This window comes from Thamnophis elegans, chromosome 5 (genome assembly GCF_009769535.1).
Source record: "Thamnophis elegans isolate rThaEle1 chromosome 5, rThaEle1.pri, whole genome shotgun sequence".
In the NCBI taxonomy this organism is placed as follows: domain Eukaryota; kingdom Metazoa; phylum Chordata; class Lepidosauria; order Squamata; family Colubridae; genus Thamnophis; species Thamnophis elegans.
In genome coordinates this window covers 55,824,497-55,849,439 of record NC_045545.1, presented here as the reverse complement: position 1 = coordinate 55,849,439, position 24,943 = coordinate 55,824,497, and the positions used below count along the sequence as shown (strand labels likewise).

At 39.1% G+C, this 24,943-nt stretch overlaps 1 protein-coding gene across 7 annotated transcripts; it reads left to right on the top strand.

Annotated features, from left to right (window-relative positions):
* The first annotated feature begins 1,574 nt into the window (after positions 1–1,574).
* On the top strand, positions 1,575–24,573 carry C5H1orf116 (chromosome 5 C1orf116 homolog). Of its 7 annotated transcripts, none has more exons than XM_032218209.1 (4): positions 1,575–1,660; positions 16,452–16,606; positions 20,560–20,734; positions 21,577–24,573. In XM_032218209.1, exons 2-4 carry the CDS (start codon positions 16,493–16,495, stop codon positions 23,037–23,039), a joined length of 1,752 nt encoding a protein of 583 aa, XP_032074100.1. In that variant the 5' UTR covers positions 1,575–1,660; positions 16,452–16,492; the 3' UTR covers positions 23,040–24,573. The 7 variants fall into 7 exon arrangements, with proteins under 7 accessions (XP_032074100.1, XP_032074102.1, XP_032074099.1 ...); XM_032218211.1 differs by lacking the exon at positions 1,575–1,660 and adding an exon at positions 1,698–1,784; XM_032218208.1 differs by lacking the exon at positions 1,575–1,660 and adding an exon at positions 1,709–1,788.
* The last annotated feature ends 370 nt before the right edge of the window (positions 24,574–24,943 follow it).

The window sequence follows — 24,943 nt, the reverse complement described above, 5'->3', positions numbered from 1 at the left end:
ATCCATGCCCTATGCCATGCAGGGCTTTGTAGATAATAATCTGTAGTTTGAATTACACTCAAAAGCTGACTGGCAACCAATGCACGCCATGTGGAATGGACATATTGAAAGCAGAGGTGGTATTCTGCTGGTTTACCCAGTTCAGGTGAACTGGTAGTGGCAGCGGTGGGAGGCTCCGTCCATCCGCCCAGATGTCATCATGGTTCTGTGCATGTGCAGAAACACAGTGCACAAGTGCTCCTGGTTCCGTACAAGTAGCAAAGGTAGGAGTATTTCATACCTGATCGAAAGGCACCTGTTACCCAAAGACACCTATTACTGCTCATATTGCTGTATTTTGAAAGAACTGTAGTTTCTCATTATTCTTCCAGGGCAATCCCTTGTAGACAGATTGCAATAATTTAATTGGGTGGTAACCATGCTGTGAGTAACAATCTGAAGGGCCTCCCAATCAAAGAAAGGATACAATTGGCACACAGGATGAACCTATGCAAAAGCCCACCTGGCTGTACCTGCCACTTGCGTTTTGATTTTCCATTTGGGTCCAGACGACCTATTTCTGAAATTGGTGGAAAAGTTTTTAATAAATAAGTAACTGTAAAGAATAAAACACTATATGTCTGGGTTTATTATTTACTGATTGGATTCCAATAATTTTTTATGAAAAAAGCCATAGAAATGAATACAAATACTTGCAATGTTTCCGTCTTCTTATGCCACGTAAATAGGATTAAATACATATACAATTATTCCTAGAGTAGATTGACAACAGGTAGTTCTCGATTTACCACAGTTCATTCAGTGATGGTTTGAAGTTACAACAACACTGAAAATAAGAACTTATGACCATTTTTCACACTTATGACCATTGCAGCATCCCAATGGTCATACGATTCACATTCAGATGCTTGACAACTGACTCATATTTATGTCAGTTGCAGTATTCAGGAGTCATTTTGCGACCACCTGACAGGCAAAATCAATAGAGAACTCAGATTCATTTAACAACCATGTTACGAATTTAACAACTGCCGCGATTCACTTAACAAATGTGGCAAGAAAAGTCGTAAAATGGGACAAATTTACTCAACATTTTTTTCAATTAACAACATAGATTTTGGGCTCAGTTGTGGTCACAAGTTGAAGATTACTTGTAATATCAAAGGAAGTTAAGATATGATGATATAATATACTTTGACTTTAGTGGATTTCATTGTGACAGTATACTTTCAACTTGGTTTCCTTTTTGTTCTACTCTTGCTTCCAAAATTTAAAAATCACCTACTTCCTGCACTTGCTAGGAAATTCAGCCCTAAGCAGCATTTTATCTATAAAAGCATTTAACCTTAATAACACTCAGTTTTCAAAAAGATATTAATCTGTTTTGCTTCATTTCTGGGTGCTACTGTTAGAAGAAAAAAAGCATGTGGTTAGCCAAGAACTCTGTAATCCCGCCTCCCCTTTTCTTGAGGAAACAGCTGGAATGAAGAGCTTAGGGGAGGAGTCAGCTTCAGGGTGGAGAGAGAAGAAAGACAGGAGGAATTTACCTGTCTAGGTAAGTCAGTAGGAGGTCAAGAACAGAACAGAGGAGGTGGTATAGCCTGTTTGATGTGTTGGTGCATAGCAGAGTACGTGGAATTGCTTTCATTTCCTACTGAAGGTGAGTTAAACTCTAACTAACTTATGTTTGCTTAAAAGGATAAGGTGCCTTACTGTATTTATTTGTTCTTTCTTGGGTTTATTCTCTCTTATACCTTTGAGTTGCTACTAAATGATCTCCTTATGTAAGTAAGTCAAACCCAGTACAAACTTTTCTTTACAAAAAATTGTAGATAGAATCAAGAAAATAGTTATTTAAGCAGATTTCAGTTTCTAGAACTACATGTGTGGAATAACTAAGAATGTCTTATGCTTACTATGAAAAATTACAAAACAATGGTAATCTCTTCTGTATTAAGAAGAACAGGTATTGGTTTAAAAATACTGAAAGATGGAACTAAGTAGAAATGTTTTTTCTATAAGATAGCTATTTATTCTATCAGCAATAGGAAACAAAGGCTACTTTAACTCAGCTGTAATTATAAGATATTTGACTGAATTTATTAACATGCGTGGAAATTTACAATTTATTAGTTGAATGCAGTTAAACAAAAGGAACTGTAAATCATTTTAATTAAATATTAAGTTAGTTGGAACGGTGCAGATCTGCAGCTGTAATTGGTGATTATTAGAGACTTGTCTTTTGTGCGTACAGGGTCAAAAGACTTGTGCATACATGTTGGAATTCTGTCTTGTTCTGAGATGGTTTAGTAAACATGTCATTGAAATGCAATTAAGTAATGTACATGCATTCAAGAGTGTCTTTAGAACTCATTTTGTTTCACAGATAGGCAAAGTTTTATTCAGTAAGTATTGTAGTGAAAAGAAAATGGAGCAAGTTGGCAGAGTTGCACAGAATTTGCCATTTATCTGAGTATTTAGCAAATTATATTTTAACTGTTCAGCATCTTTTAGAACATAGACGTATTTTGTGCCTCAAAATACATCTATGCCACCGAAATTCAGTGCAAAAGGTGTTCTGGGGGACTGCATGGAACATTATGTGAACTACATAAAGTCCCATCCTATGTTAATCCCTATAAAGTGTAGGATGATTTTAGTATTTGTCTTGTCATATGACAAATTCTAGCAAAATGGGTATTTCAAGCAATCGGATGTTGTGTCATAAGAAACTACATAGAAACCACAACAATGTAATTGAGAGGTGCTGACTTCATAGTATTAACTCAAGCTATTGTGAAGTACAGCAGACAAACAGGCTTCTGTCATTTGCAGTGGAATGAGCTGAATATAGTCTTTGCAATTTGGATTGCCAACTTTTAATTTTTTTTAACATACAACAAAAGTGAGAGTGATATCAAGATGCTATTGGCTATGTTCATCTGAGTGGGCCACAAATAAAGCAGGTCTATGAATGATGTGCTTAACTATTAGAAAACATTATTGGAGGAATAAAGCTTAATTATTCATTTAACCTTCCAATGTTTTCATTTCCCTACAACAATAACCCTGTGAAATGGGTTGCTTTGGGAGAGTGTGGCTGGTCCCAGCTGGTTTTCATGGCTAGGATGGGACTTGAACTCACAGTTTTCTGTTTTCTAGCAGGGTGTCTTAACCACTACACCAGACCGGCTCTCATATTTTACTAGAAACCACAGAAGCAGATTTAAATGTCCATTAAGGGTTATTTTCAAGGAAAGATACGATATAAGCATTCAAGTTAAATTGGCAAATTAAGAAGTGAAAATATGTGGACCTCTGCCACGTTTACTGCTATTTATTTATTTATTTCACATATGCCACCCATTTTTCCTTGAGCAACTCTTATAGTTCTACATTATTCCTCCTACCTGGAGGAAGGTAGGTAGTGGGCAGGCAGGCAGGCAGGCAGACACGCACTCACACACACACACACAAGCAAATTTATTTAAAAGGCAGCCCTGATCTGCCTTATGTTGAAATAAAATGCATAAGGATAAGAGAGAGTTCCATAACTGGTAGTAGTTTCTCAGTGTCATCTGATATGTCTTCTATGGCTCTGCTTTATAATATGATTTTAAAATGTTCTGCCAGGTATGAAGGTCACATGAAAAGGACTGATAACACTTCCCTGGTGCAGTTACCTTGCATATGTATTGTTGATATCTTAAGCGTGGGCGCACCTAGTTTCATTTCCTCAAATATGTACCTAGAAAAAAAGTACAGGTATGCCCTGTGTTCACAGTTTGATACCCTGAGACCTGAGACCTAATATTCAAGGTTGTTAGTTAATATTTAATATAGCTTTTAGAACTATTCTAACTACTTTGTTAATTCTTAGTATTTTGTGGTGTTCAAATTTCTTTACAAGCGAAACTGATGTTTGCCACCCACAAGTAATGTCAAGTCTTGCACAAGTTAGAGAAAATTGAAACCACACCTTTCAGCTTGCTACCCTTACTTTTGAGTTTCAATGTTCGTAAAAGAGAGATCTTGAATCCAGAATTTTTCTCGAGCGTACCTTGTTCAGACTCTGGAATCTGACCTCTCAGTAAAACTTAGTCCTGAAAAAGACATCTAGAGCTATTGGTATTTGAAGCAAATCAAATTTTTGGTGGAAACAAAACAACTCATCACACAAAGCTGTTTGAATCCACAGCAATGTGAATGGCAATAAAAATGCAGACTTGGGTGAGCAACAGATTCAAAAATGTTATTTAGGTGCAAATATTTTTATTCTGACAATTGAATGACACAAATCTCATTGCAGAAACAATAAATGACGTAACCTAATTTAAGACCCCAAATTCAAGTACATATCATGACTGTTGCTTCGTTTGCTTCTCCTTTTTTGCTGTATGTTAATAAAACCTTTTTTTTTTCAAAACAAAAGAAAACAAAAGCTCTGGTAAAAGAAGGTTAGAGTTCACTCCACACTGTTGTGTTCCTTCATGATCTGAACTAGTAGTGTACCAGTAGGGTGCTCTATCTATATTTTACTTGTGCCTATAGATGCATTCAAAGGACATGATAGAGAGATTTTTTACAATATATAAATGAGGGGTGCAATCAATGTTCCCTCTAATTTTTTTTTCAGTGTGAGCAGAAAAGTATAGTGTTTGAGCGGCATATTTTCATGCCTGAGCACCTGAATTTTTTTCACAGATGTCACCTAAGACAACAATGAAATCAGTGTTATTTGAAACTCAAAGTTATGTTTATTAAGGTACCCGCTTAATTAAAAGTGTTATATAATATCAGTATCACTTAACAACGGTCCTGCTTAGCAACCAAAATGTTGGCTCAGAAACTCTGGCATTGAAGCACGCAAGTCTTAAAGCTGTCAAGTTACAAGACCCTTGCAGCCCTAACCTTTTATGAAAAAAAAACCCAGGGGTCTTCAAACCTGACAGCTTTAAGCCTTGCTGACTTCAACTCCCAGAATTCCTCCTCCAGTCTGCGTGGATCTGCTCCATCTTCGGTTTTTTTCACAGGAGGCAGGGCTGCTGCTGAAGATGCCAACGAGCCCCCACCGCTACTAGAATATGCATTTGTTTAGCATGACATAGAATAGTCTTTCAACCAGAAGTATGGAATAAAAGAGAGACTGATAAATATTTAAAAAAATAAAACCAAAAAGCAGCTATTTATTTGAGTTCTAGATAAACATTTAGTTCAGATTTAATAGTGTTTCAGAGATGTGGCTGTCAGCTATTTGTGTATGTATGTTATTATTATGGAAGGTTAGATGAGATTTCACCAACATTATTCACCCCTGATTAATGCATTCATTCTAATAATCGAGTCTGACTCTGAATTACAAATCTATGTCTGAAGAATCTGGGTTAAGTTTTGGACTGGAAATTTGGGGAACATGAAAGTTTATGCATAATTTTTGTAATTTTTTCATTGGGTCTTAATAATGATTTTATTCATTTGGGATTTGGGGGTCTTTTTTCATAGGCTTAACACAGCTCTAATTTTGTCATTAGGAGCAATGTAACATTGGCCACTAATGTATTGTATACAGGTTGCCTTAAAAGGTAATACCTTTTGTATAGTAGGAACTTAAGATAGGCAGACTTCATACAGATAAACAATTGAGAAATATTGTTCTTTTTAAAAAGCAGTGTTAATTGCTGCACCTTTCTCATATTAAGTATATTAGCTCAAGTTCATGTTCAGGAAAAACTTTCAGTCTTAAAGGTTTGGTGAGGAGAAATCCAAAAATTCTTTTAAAGAATTTAAATTAAATTTGAGGCTGCCTCTGCTTTCGCTCTCCCTCCCTCAGCTGTACAGCAGCATCAGCAGCAGCTCTCAGCCTACGGTGGCAGCGTCACGCAGGCTGTGGAAGGAGGAGGAGGAGGAGGAGGAGGAGGAGGAGGAGGTGGAGGAGGAGGAAACCAAAGAGAGGCTTTTACCGGGCCTGTGCCCCACAGCCAGGACCGTCCTTGCGCCTCAAGCCGCGTTTCTTCCTGCAAAGCCCTTCGGGCACCCCGAGAGTTCCGCCTGACGCCCGAAGGGCTTTGCAGGAAGAAATGCGGCTTGAGGCGCAAGGACGGTCCTGGCTGTGGGGCGCAGGCCCGGTAAAAGCCTCTCTTTGGTTCCCTCCTCCTCCCCCTCCTTCCACAGCCTGTGTGACGCTGCCGCCGTAGGCTGAGAGCTGCCACTGAAACAAGTCTGGGGAGGTCCTTTGCGGGCGGCCAGTTCTAGCCACCTGCAAAGGACTTCCCCACGTTTGCTTTGAAAGAAATCTCTGCGCGGCAGTTAGAAACTGCTGCGCGGGGTTTTCTTGCCATGAAAACATGGCAAGAAACATTAGAGGGAACAGTGGGTGCAGTGGGTCAGCAATTAATGACACTGACCTTTGTCAGCTGGAAAGTTGACAACCCAGGTTTGAGACTCCAGCTCCTGCTAACCTAACAATTTGAAAGCATTCAAATACAAGTAGATAAATAGGTACCACTTTGGTGGCAGTGATGTGCGGTGAGGTTTATACCTGGTGAGGCTCAGCTGGGCATCCTTTTGCGAAGTAGCTCAGCAGGGCAGCGGTCAGCCTCGGCGGGGGGGGGGGGATTTGCATCGCAGGAGCAGCCAAGCGCCCGGGTCTGCAGCAAAGGCGCTTGGCGGCTCCCGCAATGCAAAGTGCCCTGCAGCCTCCGATGCTGCTGCCCACCCGCTGCCCTGGCCTGCTTCTCCAGGCTCCGCCGCTGGAAGTCTCAGATCGTCTCTGGGGGAAGACTGGGTGAGAAGCGGAGTGAAGCTTCTCCGCAGCCTCCCGGTGCTGCGCAGAGGCTCTCGCAGGAGCGCATGCCAGCAGCCGGCGGTCTCGCAGCCGGGGCCGCTCCGGGCCGCCGACCGCTGGCACGCGCTCCTGCAAGAGCCTCTGCGTAGCACCAGGAAGCCGCGGAGAAGCTTCGTTCCACTTCTCACCCAGCCTTCTCCCAGAGGCGATCCGGAACTTCCAGCGGCAGAGCCTGGAGAAGCAGGCCGGGGTGGCGGGGCACTTTGCATCGCGGGAGCCACCAAGCGCCCAGGTCTGCAGCAAAGAGCCAGCCTCCTCCTTCTCGCCCACTCCTCTCTCCTCTGAAGCATGCCCCGCCCAACGTAAGCATGCTCAAGAAGACATGATTCGCTGCTTGCAGATCAGGAGGTGGGAGAATTAGTGCCTCTTTTCCATCTGAACTTCTTTGCCTTTTAACTCTTTCTTAACTTTTAGAAGGCGAAAAATTTCTTATGGAAAAGAGGCCCCGAGTTCTCTCGCCTCCTGCTTTGGTTAACACTAAGCAGACACCAAGCCACTGTGACCTGGAATCTGGTAGCAACTACCTTGGCTTTAATTATTTAAAAACAAATATTTAAATTTCTTTCTTTTTCCTGAGGAGACTGGTGAGGCTTTGCCTCCCTTGCCTCTAGTGACTGCATGTCCCTGCTTGGTGGTATGGTAACAGTAACAGCATTCCGTGCACCTTGGTGCATAGTCACTCTGGCTACATGACCACTGACGTGTCTTCAGCTAGGAAATGGAGATGAACACCATCCCCTAAAGTTGGACATGTCTGGACAGAGGAAATTTTACTTTTACCTTTACTTTTATAATTTATGAATGATACAGAAACTCTATTTTTTTTAATAACTCTAGGAACCAGCTGGCATAAATTTAATGGCGTACAAGAACGTATTCTGTATCCAAACCTCCATCTGTATATATAAATAAGTTCTGAACTTGTGCACAGAAACAGAATACCTTATAAATACAATAAAGGAAAGGAAGCTAAACAATGACTATGCTACGAAGTGCTTAAGCCACAATAATGAAGAAACAATCTCTTTGCTAGCCTGGTTAATTTGGTGTAATTTGAATCTTAGTAGTCATCACCTCCATCCTCATTACAGAACATACATACTGGGAAAGCAATTAGGCTAACTCTGTAGCTTGTCAAATTTTTGGTTCGCTATAGAAATATGATGGGTGGCTGGGACCTTTCAGTCTTCAATGCTTCTGAACCTGACTCTTGTAATGCCTCTTGAGAATTTGAGAAAAGCTTTTAGAGAGGGGGGGGGACTTATGGAGCCCTATGATGCATATCAAGAGTTTCACCCTTATGTATTTAGAGTTTAAAGTATGAGATGATGGCTTTACTGATCAAATTCATTGTAATTATATCTGAGTGGTAAGAATCTTTCGATTTTTAGATAGGGTATTATTTTGGAAAAATGGCTAATGGCAAAGACTTTGTAAATGTACCGAGTCATTTCGGCTGCCTTCCTTCCATTTAATGATATTATTGTATATCACTGATGATCAAGATAAACAATATTTGTTTGAGAGTCATCATTCTGTATGACATTAAGACAAATGTAAGGTGTTCATAAATTATCCATAAATAAATGCAAACACTGACATTTGCAGCTGAATATTATAGAGGCCCTTATGATTTATGTTTCCGAATCATCAAAGTAAGATAGTGTGAGTTCAAAGAGAGAACTGGTCTATAATAATTGATGGATATTAGAAATTTTCAGTTTATTGACGTTTAAAATTTGGAAATGCTAGAAATGGTTTTAATTGAGTTTTCAAGGAACAGAATGGGACAACATGCACTGGCTGACTTACCCTACCTTGCCCCAGCTTGCCCTGGCCAACTTGCCCCAGCCGACTGGCCATGAGACAACTCGCTGCAAGACAATTCAACACTGGATAACTTAACATGAGATAACTGTACTGTTATATGCCACTCTTTCTTTGATATTATTTTATTTTTTGTTATTCACATTTCATTTTGTCCCAGTACAGTTATCTCGCATTGAGTTATCCTGCATTGAATGGTCCCACAGTGAATTGTCCCACAGTGAGTTGTTCCATGGTGAGTTGGCCAGGGCAAATTGGCCAGAGTGAGTCAGTTGTGATGAGTCATCCGCAGCGAATCGACTGCAGCGGATCAGCCGTGGTGAGTTGGCCAGGGTGAGTTGTTCTAGACCCTCAAGGAAAATGCTGTGGGAAGTGATGTTGAATTAATGTAGTTCAATGTTTATGAATTATCATTTCCAGAAGCATAAATACTAAAAAAGGTGTTTGAAATGTGGAATGTTGGGTATGTACATGAAAAATTCTGGTTGTTCATATCTTTGTGTCATTAAATGTTCTATCTTCTATCACTAGAATAGAATAGAATAACAGAGTTGGAAGGGGACTTGGAGGTTTTCTAGTCCAATCCCTGCCTAGGAAGGAAACCCTACACCACTTCAGACAAATGGTTATCCAACATATTTTTAAAACTTCCAGTGTTGGAGCATTCACAATTTCTGGAGGCTAAGTTGTTCCACTGATTAATTGTTCTGTCAGGAAATTTCTCCTCAGTTCTAAGTTGCTTCTTCTCCTTGATTAGTTTTCACCCATTGCTTCGTGTTCAACTATTACGTTTCTTGTTTTGTTGTCAATTCAGAAAAAGAAAACAACCTTAAATAGCTTTATTTTTTCATTATAACCTCTTTGTTTGCCCCTTCCCCTTTTAAATAGGAATTTTATTATTATATCTTAAAAGATAAAAACTAATACAAACTAAAAAAATAAAAGAATAAAAATAAAAAATAGAAAGTGTAAAAATGAAAAAATAGAAATTAAAAAATAACTATATAATAAAGAGAAAAAAAGAAACATATGAAGAAATGAATTCTCTTTGCATCTTTTTAAAAAGTCTTAGCTTATATTTAAAACTTCTTTTGCTAAGGACTGAAGTACTATAAAACTTGTCACTCCAAAGATTCTAAATAGCTCCTTTTAATTATAAGTTAATTATATTCAAAATGATTAAGAAACGAAGCTCATGCTAATTTTATGTCCGTAAAGGATATTTTACATCAGTGAGCTTGGTGGAAACCTCCTCACCCTATTTCCAGCTACTCAATTCATAAACTAATTGCAAGACCTTAGTTCCAGAGAAGTAAGGGGTAATCATCTGTATTGCCAACCTCATAATCACTCTTTCTGGAGAGATTGTGCTAGCCAGAATTTATCTTTTGACTCCATCACAGTGCCGTTTCTGCTCCTTCAGAGAATCCTCACCAGAAGTCTGCTGGGTTTCTTCCCCTTGATGCAGTTAGAACTAGGGTTGTACCATATGTAATTTCATAACAAACTTTACCACACCCCAAAATGATGGAAAGAAGTCTCCTTTTGAAAAACAGATTCTCAAGTTGTACCGACAGCTGTAATCCATGATTGAAATAAAAATGTTATTAGTAGTTTGTTTACTAATGAAAAATGGAAGTCGAATGTGTTTTTTGTCTATGTTTTTGCACAGAGTGACAGATCCCACCTTGTTTTATTCTTATTATGTTTTATTGTTTATTATATTCTGAGCCACCCAGAGTTGATGTGAGAGTGTGAGCCACCCATGCTGGCTGGTGCCTAAATTGAATTTAAAAACAAAAAAACTACACCCACATATTTTGAAAATGTGTAATGGAAGAACTCTAAACCTTTTTAAAAAAAAATCTGGCATATTATGAAATACTATAATTCTTGAGATTTCCGACTGCTTTCTGAAACAAACATAGTTAAACCCATTTGTTGATTTTCAATTTTACTCAGTAAATCAGGAGGCAAAGAGATATGCATTTCTGAATTAGGATGAAGGTGGGTGAACTCCAAATCAATCTGAATGAATATTATGATTGACTCACTCTTCTATAAATCTAATTTTAGAGCCTTTTCCTATATTACAGATTTAAAAATGTTACAAAATTGTTTTACCCAACTTCTCTGTAACAAAATATTGAATACTGTAATACAAGACAAGTAATTTGATTGAAATTTGCCTGTCTATGACAAGAGGAATTGGGATTAATGTTGATAAAGATGCTGTGTTAGATTTAGGCAGCCACTTGTAAAACAGGACTGGCAGCTATTTAGCACATTTGAATAGCTGCCAAGGCCTTGACATGATGTTCTATTGGGTCTTTACCTATACTCTCTTTTATAGATTTTTTCCCATGCTGGCGCTAGATAATCACATTCTGGAACCTTATGGGAAATTTAGAATGGCAACTAGATTCAGACATTCATCCTAAGAGTTTTTCTATTTTATTATGTAAAAATTAAATACTAGAACTATAGCCTCCAAGTGAGACATAGTGGCTCAGTGGCTAAAATGCTGAGCTTGTCAATCGAATCCCTGGTGCCGCGTAACGGAGTGAGCTCCCATTACTTGTCCCAGCTTCTGCCAACCTAGCAGTTTAATAATATGTAAAAATGCAAGTAGAAAAATAGGAAGCACCTTTGGTGGAAAGGTAACAGCATTCAGTGTGCCTTCGGCATTTAGTCATGCTGACCACATGACCACGGAGATGTCTTTGGACAGTGCTGGCTCTTCGGCTTTGAGACAGAGATAAGCACCACCCCTGGAGTTGAGAATGACTAGCACATATGTGCGAAAGGAAACTTCATCTTTAGCCTCGAAAATCCTGTAATCTGAAAACTTTCCTCTTTGTTGTGTAAGACCATTCACTGGAGTGATGAAGTGATTGAGATGCTTTTTGTACATTGAATGGACACACCATCTAGGAAAGGTGGCATTGCTGTATTAGATGTAGCCCATTACAACTACGGTTAAATATGAGTAAGAGGAATAGTCTTCTCATCTCTTGTGGGAAGAATTTACCCAATGTGACACAAGCATGGGGTGGAGCTAAAAACATGACTTACTGGAATAAAGCTTGTGACCACACCATCACAAGGTAGTATGGCCTAATGTATTTAACAAAGCTTGTGTAGGGAGTGGTAGACAGATTTATTTTTTACAGTGCTATTAATTGCTTAAGCAAATGCAACAAAATTATGATATTAACTTTAAACATTACATTACAAAATGTATGTTAGATTAAGATTCAAATCTTTTCATTTGGGGCTATTTTTACATAGTCAACATTTTCAGTAGGGCAGTCAGAATGCCCAAAAATAGGATTTTTGTGCTTTTTATTTTAAAAGGGTAGAAAAGGAAGATCAGGAGAAAATAAATAGGAGAATTGCAAAGAGTTAGATAATTCATTGAAGACATGAAAGGTAGTATTATTACTTGTGATGACACCATCATGACTTGAGACCTGCAAATCGGCAATGCCAATATGTTGTAGAAATGCATATTCCTATTCTATAACTTATTAAACCCATAGTCTAGTACCCATAACGTTCTCACTGGACCTGCATAGAATTGTTGTTTGTAATTAGCTCAGATACAATATTATAGAAGACTTTCTAAGAGATGAAAGCACATATTTTTCTGATAGGTTCCTGATTTTAAAGCAAATGACAATACGTGCCTTTGGGAACAAAATCTATTAATTTCTTCATGTTCTGTTGCATAATTGTCAGTCCAGACTAATCCACCAAAATAAAGGAAAGTATACTGTTATGACACAGTGATTAGGGACTGTGATGGAGGATTAAATTCTTATTATTGTAGGTCACATGCTCAGCCAGATACTTAGACTGGTATTGGTATTTTTATCCACCTATTGAATCATTTCCAAGGACCTGGAATAGGCAGATATTTGATAGTGTTAAAGCTATTGTTGAAAGATATAAGCTGTTCCAATTAAAACTGTCTTTTTGCAATTGACTGATGGTGGTTATCTCAACACTGATGGTGCTCAAATGGTACTCCAGATGATTTTGGATTGCACCTAAGGTGCCTATTAAGTGGTGGGTTCCGGATTTTGCTGCAATCGGTATGGTTGCAATGGGGCTCGGAGTAGTTCACATGAATGCGTGCAGCGTGTGCACACACGTGCGCAGTGCATGCATGCTGCTTGGTGGAGCATTGTGCAGGCACTGTACATGCCGTGCACATGCATGGAAGTGCTGAAGACTTTAAAGACAGGTAAGGATGATGGGCGATCGGGTCGGCCCTCTGGAGCACCATACCGGAACGGTATCCGGTGCTCCAGGCAGGCACCAGTATGCCCGTACCAGGGTGTACCACCTGCAACCCACCACTGTGCCTATTACTATTGCTACTATTTTTGATTTTTCCAGATGTTTTGGGAATGGACCTAAGAAGCCTATTACTATAGGTATCACTTTTGTTTTCTTCTGCTACAGTTGTTCTATTTGCAGGTCTTTATATTTTATGATTCCTCCCCCCCTCCTAGTTTGTTCTATTCTACTATCCCCAGATATTACCACATCCACTATCCAGACTTTTTTTTATATCTTACTGACAATTGTTAAATCTGGTGTGTTATCTGGCAGGTGTCTGTCAGTTTGAATTCTAAAGTTCCTGAGCACTTTGGCTTCATTATATTCCATTATTTTCTCAATTTAATGATCCCATTAGTTTTTGCTTGCAGGCAAATGGTATTGTTTGCAGTTCTTCTAACTTACTATTTTTGCTCATTTGTTGTTTTGTTGTTTGTAGTCACTCAGTGTGATTTTGCTGCAGCAGTGCTTTACTGGTTTTTTAGGATTTTTTTGCAGAGTAGCACTTGCTGTCTATTGCTGTTTTCTCAATTCTGGTTTTGTATGCAATTGTTTTTAAGGCTTGGCCTTGTGCAACCAGAATTAGCCCCTGTGCCTCTTTTTTTCAACTTTTCTGCTCTTAGCTGATGCCAAGTCTTGTTATTATCTGCTTTACTTGCTATTTTTTAATGTGTTGGCCATATAATTTTTCATTAGTATTATTAGTAGTATAGTATTATGGTTTATAACGCAGTCAGCCAAATGTTTAGATTGGATTCGGCATATTTATTTAAATACTCAATATTTATCTATTGAATCCTTTCCAAAGACCTGGAATAGGAAGATTGTTGTGGCTTGATGAGAATTATTATTCTCTGTTCACAACAATATAAAATCACCATTGCCAGTTCTTTATGTGGTGTTGGCCTTCATACTCATTGAGTTCTTTCCAAGAACATAGGATGATGTAATGTATCAGTGTCACATATGCACATTAATATTATCTTGACTTTTTATTTGTAAATCAAAGAGGCAAACATACCCAATACTCCTGCATCTTATAGCCAGTGAGGAGTTAAATTTCCATTCAAGAACAAAATTTATCAAGTCACCTGACATAAATTACAAGCTCGCAACCAGATTTACTGGTAGGATTACTGAGGACATCACGTATATACTGGCTAAACCTAGAATTTCTGGATATGGCCACATTCTAGTCTTGCAGGCATCGTTTAGAACTTCCTGTTTGTAATCTAGGCTTCAATTCATTGAAGAATGAAATATATTTCTTATCCCCCCCCACCACCACCACAGTACATGCTATTCACAGTAGAAAGATGTAGCTATCTAGGAGACTAATTGAAAACGTTTCTGTGTTAAAAGTGGTTGCATTGATTGTATACCTGTCTCTTTAAGGCATTCTCCTTTCTCTAAGGAATGTCAGGTATGAGGCAGGTAAACACACACCCTGGCCTCTGCCCTAAGTAAATAGGCTCATTACCTATGACTGCATACAACTTTGAATTATTTAATGTTAATCTTCATTTCTTCAGTATTGTTAGCCAATAGGTATGATAACTATTAGTTAATAAAGGAAGACAGCATTTAGAGAGGCCACTCTCATGTTCCTTGCCTATGATTTTATGTGGGAATGGATTTGCTTTGTCTTCACAAAGCAAAATAAAATGTGCTTCTCTAATGCATTTTTCCATTTAAAATGACCTTGGAGAAATAAAAATAAGATTTTCACTTACTGATTAAACAGGTAGTAGCACCTGACTGACCTGGACTCAGAGGCTAAGCAGAATCAAACCTGTTTAATACTTAGTTGGGAGACCACCAATTCACAGAGCTGTGAATTGAACTGGAAACACATGAAATATCTTAGAAGAATTGTTACCATGTTTACCAGAAAAATACCTACGCATGCTCATGTAGTTCCCTGGGTTGAGCTCTCTTTGGAAACTTTATAGCAATTAAACTGGGTCAGAGTCTACAGCAGTATTCATTAACCTGGTGCCCTTTGGATATAATCCTCAGCCAGCTTGGTTTCACTGTTCATAAAAAGATAAGGAACTGGTCATGACTTTGGAAATTTTCAGAAATGGCTTACAATGAGGGATCCTTGGTACTCTCTGAGCTTGCTTGTTTTCTTGCAAACATTTCATTAACCTAACCACGAAGCATCAGTTCTAGTAAGGAATGCTGTTTGCTATCAGTCTATATTCTGGGTGTTTTGCCTGTCTGTTTAGGTGAGAGGTGGTTTTAGGAATACTTTGGTTGGGTTACTTACTAATGAGTCTGATGGCAATTTTTTTGATTGGGGTATTGCTTACTTGATTGTTGGTCTCAAGTTGGAGGTTCATCTTTGCTGAGTGCTGATTACTGGTGAAGAGGTGCTGGAGATTTTTTCCCTTTTTGATTGGTTATCTATTTCCCCCAACCAGCGTAGTATTACAAGTAATAGGACAATTGATCCTAATTTAGAAAATAATGCTTAGATTATTTTGCGAATACCTTCAGTGTTTGAGAAGGGAGATATGAAGCAGGTGGGTAACTTCTGCCTTTTGGGATTGATTGTGAACAGTGAAGAAACCAAAAATGAAGAAATACACTGCAAGCCTGTAGTTGGTAATAATGAAGTCTTGGAAAGGTATTCAGAAGTTGTGAAAGATCAGAAAATGTGCAACTCATCATTTTCCTTATGGTGCTTTATGGAAGTAAAAGTTGAACTTTGAAAAACAGAATAGAAAGAGCATTAACGCTTTTGAACTTTGTTGTTCAATGACTCCCTAAGAATTTCATGGATAGTTAAGAAAACAATCAAATGGTTCATAGAACAAATCAATTCAGAGTTTTCACTTGAAGCAAAAATGAAAAGGCAGCTCAAATTGTCCTTATTTTGAATACATAATGTGAAGGCCTAACTCTGTTAAGAAATCTATCATGTTGGGAAAGGTATAGGGAAACTGAAGAAGGTGACTACAAAAAGATTGTGAATTTGATTACTTAGAGACAGATCAAGCTAGAGAAGGTGTATTTGTGTGATTGCTAAGAGTGGACAGTAATTTTATGATGCATAATCACCAACACCCCATGTAAATCAGGTTTGTAGGAGTACTGTACTGGTAAGTACTTTCAGGTTAAGGACGTGCTCATTAATTATATACCCATAATTCCAGAGAATTTCATTGGTGTGAATTTGGACACTTTTGTATGCAGAGTCATGAGTTGCTGCTACAAAACAGCAACAGTCATTTCATGAATGTATTCAGTGAGCATTGTGTGTGTGTGTGTGTACATACATACATACCTACATATCTACATACATAAATATAAAGTTATACAAAAAATGAAAATGTAAAAAAATAAAACATTTCATATTTCTTATCCTTATCCCAAATACGTTTTGACATTGCATAATATATATTATTTTGTTTTCTTTTTATCCTAGAGCTCTTGAATCATACAGATTGCTTTCTTATTTAACTTGATATGCCTAAAAAAGATTTATGGGTAGGAATTGTTGAACCAGATCCCACACCAACTGTTGACAGTGCAGGCAGCTGTGACAGTGTGATCAGCAACAACTCCAGTTCCTTTGAAATGGTAATACTTTATTTATTTGTACATTGGTTTATTTTTAAAGTTGTGTGGTATCTATTGCTTTAATGGCACTGGATAATTTGTATGGTATAGTAAAAAAATATCCCTTATGGGTATTATCAAATAATACTAGCTTATTGTATATATATTTAATATTATTTATGTTTGTAATTTGCTTACAGTTGCCTCAAAGTGCGAGGGGTGACAAATAAATCTAATAATAAAAATACAAAATGATATTTTAAGTGGACATTACTTGTATATTTTAAATATGGGCTAAGAACTGGAATAACCAATAATGCCCCATCAATTGATTCATATCCTTAAAAGTGTTAAAATGGTATCTACTTAAAAATGATTCATGAAAAAAATGTGTCTAGGATGTATTAAAGAATATATTTGACCCATATGACAGTCATGAGATCATCAGGTATCTTTTTGGAATAATGTGTTAATGTATATACATTTTTAGGAAACCCTTTAAATCATTAAATCTTAAAAATGGTAATAAGGTAGTGAACTGTACTCCAAAACTGAGTATTTAACAAGAATTATGGTTGTACAGATCATGAGATAGAGCAGTAGCTAAAAGAATAATACTGAGAAATTAGAAAAGTAACATTCTAAGTGTTGAGGAATGATTGTCAGAAATACGTGGTGTATTGTATTAAACCACAACTGACATTTAATCATTTTATTTCAATTAATTTATAGTTTGTCCAATTGAACTATTTTCAGCTATAGTGGTTGCAGAAAACAAACAAACAACAAACAAATGTATGCTCTGTTTTGACAAAAAGTTAGAATTTTATTGACGGTTAGAATAAGGTGACCAGACGTCCCGCATTTGGCGGGACAGGCACGCTTCTTCATAATTTTTCCCACGTCCCGGGCCATTGTCAAAAGATCCTGCTTTAATTTTGGCACCTTCTTTGATCGCTTGCTCCCCCGCCCATCCGCTGCCGCTCGCATGGGTGAGGTAGTGTAGCGAGTGAGCGGCTCGCCTTTCCAGCCCCACTTCCACCCGGACAAGCCATGGGAAAGCCTCTGCCTCTCCGAAAAGAGCCACCTGTGTGTGTGGCCCTTGGCGGGGTCTGGAAGCAAAGCCTTTCCCCAAAGCATCCCTCGCGCACTTCGGGGGCCGGCGGGCGAGGTGAGCGCAGTGGCCGGAGATTCCCCCACGAGACCACTGTTCCCTCTAAGGCAAGAAAACACTGGGCAGCACTTTTCAACTCCCGCGCAGCCGCAGTGATTTGTTTTGATGAGCATGGGGTGACTGGACTGACAGTAAGCCCCCCCCACCACCGGACTAACTGCTGCTGCCTCCTCCTCCTCCTCTAACAGCACTGCCGGATTTGCTGCCCAGTGCTGCGGCTGAGGTGAAGCCGGCAAAGCTCCCGCCATGCTTTTGAGGAGCCTTGAGGCCACGGGAGCCAGTTGGAAGGCGGCAGAGGGGCGGGAGCAGGAAAAAAGGCCCGATGGCTCCTCAAAAGCACGGCGGCGGAGGAGGGGGCAGGACTTCCCAAGACTTGCTTTGCAGCAATCCAGACTCACTCCCCCCTCTTGCAACCCGCCCCATTTGCGCCGGCTAGAAAAGGTCTTCACTCACTCCCTCTTCTTGCAGCATGCCCCGATGCGAAAAACACCGAGATCGGTGCACTTGGGGCTACTGCTGCTGTGACATCCAGGGAGGCTCAGCTGGTCTGAGTAGGCAGGGCAGGGGTAACGCGGTGCCCAGCTCAGGTGCTCCGAGCAGAGGGGGAGCCGCCCCCTGTGCCAGCGCTGGGCAGCAAAGATGTTAAGCTTTGCTGCCCAGCGCTGGCAGAGGGGGCAGCTCCCCCTCTGCTCGGAGCACTTGAGCTGGGCACCGTGTTACCCCTGCCCTGCCCCCTCCTCCGCCGCCATGCTTTTGAGGAGACATCGGGCCTTTTTTCCTGCTCCCGCCCCTCCGCTGCCTTCCTACTGGCTCCCGTGGCCTCAAGCAACATGGCGTTTCCCCGGAGCACTCGGGCTCCTTCTCTGGGTAGAGTTGGAGCTTCTCCTCCTCCTCCCAACAGAGGGGCGCCCTAAAAAAAAAAGGAGCCAAGCCGTTCCAGAGATGTGAAGGGAAGCTCCAGGTGAGAAAGCGGCTTTCAAAGCTCCGTCGAGCCCCGCGTGTGGATTTGTTTATTATTTGCTCGGGGATCCGGATCCGGGCCACCTGTTCCTCCGGGGGAAGCCTGAGCCTTTGAGTGGCGAGTGGAGCTTTCTTCCGAAACGGCGCTGCTGCTCCCGTTTGGCACTTCGCTCTGGGAGAAAAATGGAGCACGACAGCTTTCCAGTGCGGATCAGAAGCTGATCCGGGAGAGCTAGCAGAAAGTGAGCAACAGCCCCCTGGAGCACGGCGTCGTCCTGTTCACCAGGTAGGGCAAGATAGGTTGCCAGACCGGAGGGCTCAGGCGAGAACTCTTGAACGAGAGAGAAAGGGGTGGGGTGGGGGTTGTGGTCGCCTGGTCAAGTTTGAGGCTGGGTATTTTAAACATCGGAAGTAGCCCACCATCCTCAGCAAACTTAATTCAAACCTCCAGGAATGTACCCTCGTGGATTGACCAGCCGATGACTTGGGGCTAAAGCCTTGGTTTCCTTCCCATTTCCCTTCTTTAACCCCAACCCCTCCCTCCCCCACCTCTAAATGCCTTTTCAGGGCATCTGCTCCCTGCTCAGTGCCAATCCAGACTCACTCACTCCCTCTTGCAGCCCACCTCATTTCCGCTGGCTAGAAAGGTCTTCACTCACTCACTCTTCTTGCAGCACGCCCCCATGTGAAAAACGCTGATCTCGGCGTTTTTCGCATCGGGGCTGCTGCTGCTGCGACGGCCAGGGAGGCTCAGCTGGTCTGAGTAACATGAGGGATCGCCCTCATGTTACTAGTCTTCTCGATGGACTCTTTTGTTCAGTCTGTAATTAAGGTTCTTTGTTATATCTTAGTCTTAGAAGATCACCTGGTTAAAAAGAAGGAAGAGGCTCCCCTGGTCCGGAGCCCATCTGCATGTTGGGGGGGAGGGAGAGACACACAGATAGACAGACAGAGACATAGAGAGAGACACACACAGAGTGAGTGATTAAGTGAGTGAGTGAGTGACAGAAAAAGGGAGGGGAGAGAGATTGAGAGATAGAGAGGGAGGGAGGGAGAGAGACAGAGAGAGACACACACAGAGTAAGTGATTAAGTGAGTGAGTGAGTGACAGACACACACACACACATACACACAGAGTGACAGAGAGAGAGAGGAAGGGAGGGGAGAGAGATAGAGAGGGAGGGAGGGAGAGAGCTTTCAATTTGTAGGGATGTAACCTGGCTGTTTTTGCCTGCTCTCAAAAAGATGAGCAGGGTTGAACCTGGCTAATAATTGGAGGGGAATCCACCTGGGAATCTCAGTACTGTATATTTAATAGGAAAATATTAAAAATTGTCCAAAAGCAACAATGACAATTTCCATACTACTGCTAAGAAAATTATGACACATCAATAAAATTATAGGAGCTGAGTTTAACTCAAGAGAAACAGTTATATAACAATTCCACAATTCTGAAAGAACAAGCTTGTTCTATATGAAACAGTAACAGTGAAGATAAGTGCAGGTAGTTCTCAATGCACGATCACAATTGAGCCCAAAATTTATGTTGTTAAGTGAGAACTTTATTGAGTTTTGCCCCATTTTACAATTTTTCTTGCCACATTTGTTAAGTGAAAAAAAAATTTTTTAATCTCACACCCCCCCTCCCCCCCCCGGTCAAAGGTGTCCCTCTTTACCAATCTGAAAATCTGGTCACCTTAGGTTAGAAAGATTGGTTAATATTTCCCAGAAATGGAATAGATAAGTTTGAATGATGAAATTCTTATTTTTAAGAGCAAGCTTTTATGATTCCTCCTTTACTCAGAGTTTTTTTGTTTTGTTCTTTGTTTTTGTCTCAAAGAATGACGGTGGCTTTGATTATCTAACAGTTGAAGAAAAAGAATGCCTTATGTTTCTTGAAGAAACTTTGCATTCTTTAGATGCTGAAGCAGACAGTGGAGTTTCTGCTGATGAGGCAGAAGCTGTTGAACTTTCCAAACTTACAAGGACATGGCCTACAAGAGATGTCCCCAAAGGTAAGTTTGTGAACTGTGTTATAAGTGATTTGCAGTGTGGCCGCTTCAGCTGAAGAGTAATTCTTCACTGAGTTTTGAAGAAACAAGACACAGATTTAAATTCCTGTTTGTATAAGCATGCCTTAAGGTCACAAAATAGTTGATGTTTATTGTGCCATCCAAATTATCAGAAAAGGCTTTAATATAGTGCAGATTGTCTCATGTAATGTTTTTAGGTTTGATAACTTTAAAATATAATACTTTGAGATGAAATTATATGTTGATTTAGCTTGTTAAAAATTAAGTTTCAGGAAATAGATGTCTTTAGTCAAAATTCACCTCCTCAACATAAGGGAGGTTACATTCTTTAGCTTTTCATTAAAAATGTCCAACCTGTTGAATTTCAGATCTAGTTCTCATTTTTTTTAATATGGTTAATGTACACCTGGAAAATTTTCAATAAGTTTTTTTTAATACAGTTGTACATTGAACTTAGGTTTCTTCATAAAAGATGGTATTCTATGGCTGCACAATATAAGCAAGTGCTTATATTGTTCAATTTGCCATAGAAAACCAGCATTTTTCTACTTTCTCTTATCTACATCTTTTGGAGGAAATGTTCAAACTCTTGGAGAATGTGTTCAAACTCATTGATATCTTATTCATGTTTTATTATTTCATCCAAAGTTTATCAAATTAATGTAATGACTGTGCAAAATCTAAATGAATATTTGATTTTATTCATCCTTGGCTTATATTTCCTCTATTGATAACTTTCTGTCTTCTTGTTTCTTGCTAAAGAAAAAAAAAGATATGTTACTATATACCTTCTCTTTTCCCTATCTCTATTTTTTATTTTGTAGAACTGGATCCTGATTATCATGGAAAGCATAAACAAATTGATCCAAAAGGCAACACCTCTCTTTCTGGCTCAATACCTGCTGCCATCTTAAGTCCAGGCCACCACAGCCTTCCAAAAAATATCATGGCAAAAAATACTGTTCATACTTCCAAGATTTTTGTTGCCGAAGCACCAGAAACTAATGCTGATGATCTGAAAACTCTCCCTCCATTACATCCAACTTTATGGGACTCTTCTAAGCATGGAACATTGGACATATTGAAAGAAGTCCCTGAGATAGGTACTCAGGGAAGAATCTCTGAGCTGGAATCAGTAGTAATTCCACCTCCTGAACCATTCCAAGACCAGAGGAAGAGCCATCTTTTAATAGAGCATGAATCAATCCTTACTGATTCTTGGAAACATGCCGAAAATGGGGCAACATCTCATTATGAAAGTAAGGGGAACCAAGGTGTAATGGAAGAATATGAGGCAAGAGCTGTGAAACAAGAATTCCCACCAGAGATGATGGAGACAGCAGCTGGAAATGAATCCTTTCTGAAATCTGTCTCTCCTAAATGTAACAAGAAAAGTTCTGAGCAAATTGTTAATCATCAAGAAATTGATCACAAACATATATTGGAAGAATCTCAGTTGGATTCTAGTTTCAAGCAAGGCCCTCCTATTGCCCCCAAACCCAGAAAATTGCCCCCAAATATTATTCTCAAAACCAGCAAAAATAATGTTGCGCCACTTAATATAGATCCAACACATAAGATAAAAGCATCATTGCCATTCAGCGGGAGGCCTAGAGCTGCAACTGGTGACTTTTCTATGGATAAAACCTATGCTCTCCAAAAAGAACAAGGGAGGGCAAGGAGGGAGGCTCTTGAGAAACTGGGACTCCCTTTGGATAATGAAAAGAATCCAGATGATCAAGTGATCAAAACTTCTATTTACTCAAAAACAAGAGAAACGTCCTACACTGGCAGTAGGGAGAATGTAAACATAGATGACATTACTCTTAGTAAGAAATGTGTCCAGCAGTCTGACCAAACTGATGTCAAAGAAGTCCAACCAACAGAGATTAGCATTCAAAGGATCAAACAAGCAAATTTCAAATCTAACACACTGGAACGATCTGGTGTAGGTCTGAGCAGCTTGGGCACTTCTGGAAGTGAGGGTGAGAACTTAAAGAACAATAAAAGATCTTTTCTCAGCAAGATTACTCCAAATTTTCTCAGGAATAACCGGATGCGCCCAGCATCTCTTGGCACAGGAAAAGATTTTGTTGATCTGAAGGAAAACAAACAGCATCATGTTGAGTGGGACAAAGGTCATGAGCGACGATCTTACCCACTTCAGCACCCTTCCAAGCTTCCTAGGCCAGCATGTGTTAGTGTAAAAATCACCCCTAAAGGGGACACAGAAGAACACAGAAAGGAAGCTTTAAAAAAGCTTGGCCTATTGAAGGAACAAACTTAATAGCTGACTTAATGCAAAGACTGTATGTTCAGCTTTGGTTAACATATATATTTAATATACTCTTCTCTTTTTTTCATCCCAATGGAGAAATTGAAGCTTATATTATACCTATCAAGATTTTGTATAACATGTGAATATTGATGGGTGGATTAACACTGATAAAAAATTCATTCAATTAATTCTGCCATTTATTATACAGTACACTTCCCATCAACAAAGAAATTTTCCATTCCAACTGTATAGAATGCATTTGTGTATATATGTGCAAAGATTTGACTATTGTGATGTGTAAATAAATGATTCTAAGTGGTAGATATGTTTGCTTTAAGGGGGCAATCTAAAATGTTAGTGTTAATTGCCCGGGGCAAACCATGAACTTTTGAAATATTGTACAGACTTGTATCATGACAATAGCAGTATGGCTAGAAATATTTAGTCAATATTGAGCTGCAGTAGTAGTATGTTGGTTCCTTTTTAAATGACTGGGCCTAATGTAACCTTGCTCACTGAAACCAGCAGTACTAATTTGGCTAGTATATGTGGATCATTCAGCATCGGTTTAATGAATGAATAAAGAATACATTGCATATAAATGTGGAAAATGAAGAAAATGACCATTCACTTATAAATTGGCTTCACATTCTAAATTAATAATTAATAAAATATAGATGCTAGAAATAAAGTGGATTTGACCCACTTTAGATTTGCCACACCTATTGTACGTGAATTGATTATTGCTGTATTCAAATTTAAAATCACACATCTATTTAGAATGGAATGTATGAGGGCATGCTTCCAAAAGATTGAGTAATAAACTTTTGTATGGAAAAAGGTTGGGTTTCTTTCTGCTTAGTAAAACCATCTTCTTGTAAGAATGAAATACAAATATATTAGGTTATAAGCTACAAAAATTTCAGTAGTACAAACTTAGTCCTTCCTTTTCCTATGAAAACAGTGGCAAGTATATTAAACAACTGAGATTAAATATTAGGAGGTGTTGTGCAACTGAACTGCTCAACCAAACCTCATTCAAGAGCAACAGCAGCCCCACAATTCTGAAATCTAAGATTTTGATAGAGAGTAGAAGCAAACCATAGGTCTGTGATATGTGTTCTCCAAAGCTTTTATTTTAAAAAATTGTGATTTTTATGAATTGTCAACATTTAAAAATGTCTCTTGATGGTACGTAGAAATGAACTATACATTAATTATATGCATGGTTTTTTTTTAAAGAATCTCATTTTTTGGCACACAGTAATTTTCTAACATACTAACATAGAATATTTATTAGAATATTTAGAATTAGAATACACACATACACATATACACACACACACATGGACAGCATTCCCCAACCTTTTTGGCTTTATGGACCAATGTGGGAGGAGAGGGGGTGGTTTTGTGCAAGTGGGATGGCATCCCTTCCACTCGCACAAATGAAGCTTTGTGTGCATGCTCAATCGCTACTTCTGGTTTTAAACAGGTCATGGCTAGATATTGGTCTGGGGTTTGGGGACCCCCAGTTTAGGATATGGCCATAAAATTAATACATATTACATTTTTTCCAGTAATTCTCCCTCCTCAATTATGTATATAGATAGATACATTCCCTTTGAAGAAACAATGACAATGATTATCTGATGATTATATAAATTAAATTAAGACTATTAGATTTATGATGTTCTGAAGAAAAATGAATTTTAATTGATTCCAGCAATTTATTTATATAATATTTTATTATATGCTGTTGATCAAGTTCCCTACAGCAAATGTAATAATGTAAATTAATAACAGAAGAAATTGTAAGGTATTTTTCAATAGGTAGGGAACAACATTACTATGGCGAAAATTTATATTAATGGACTAATTTGAAGGAGAGATTTGCATTATTTCTAAAATATAAT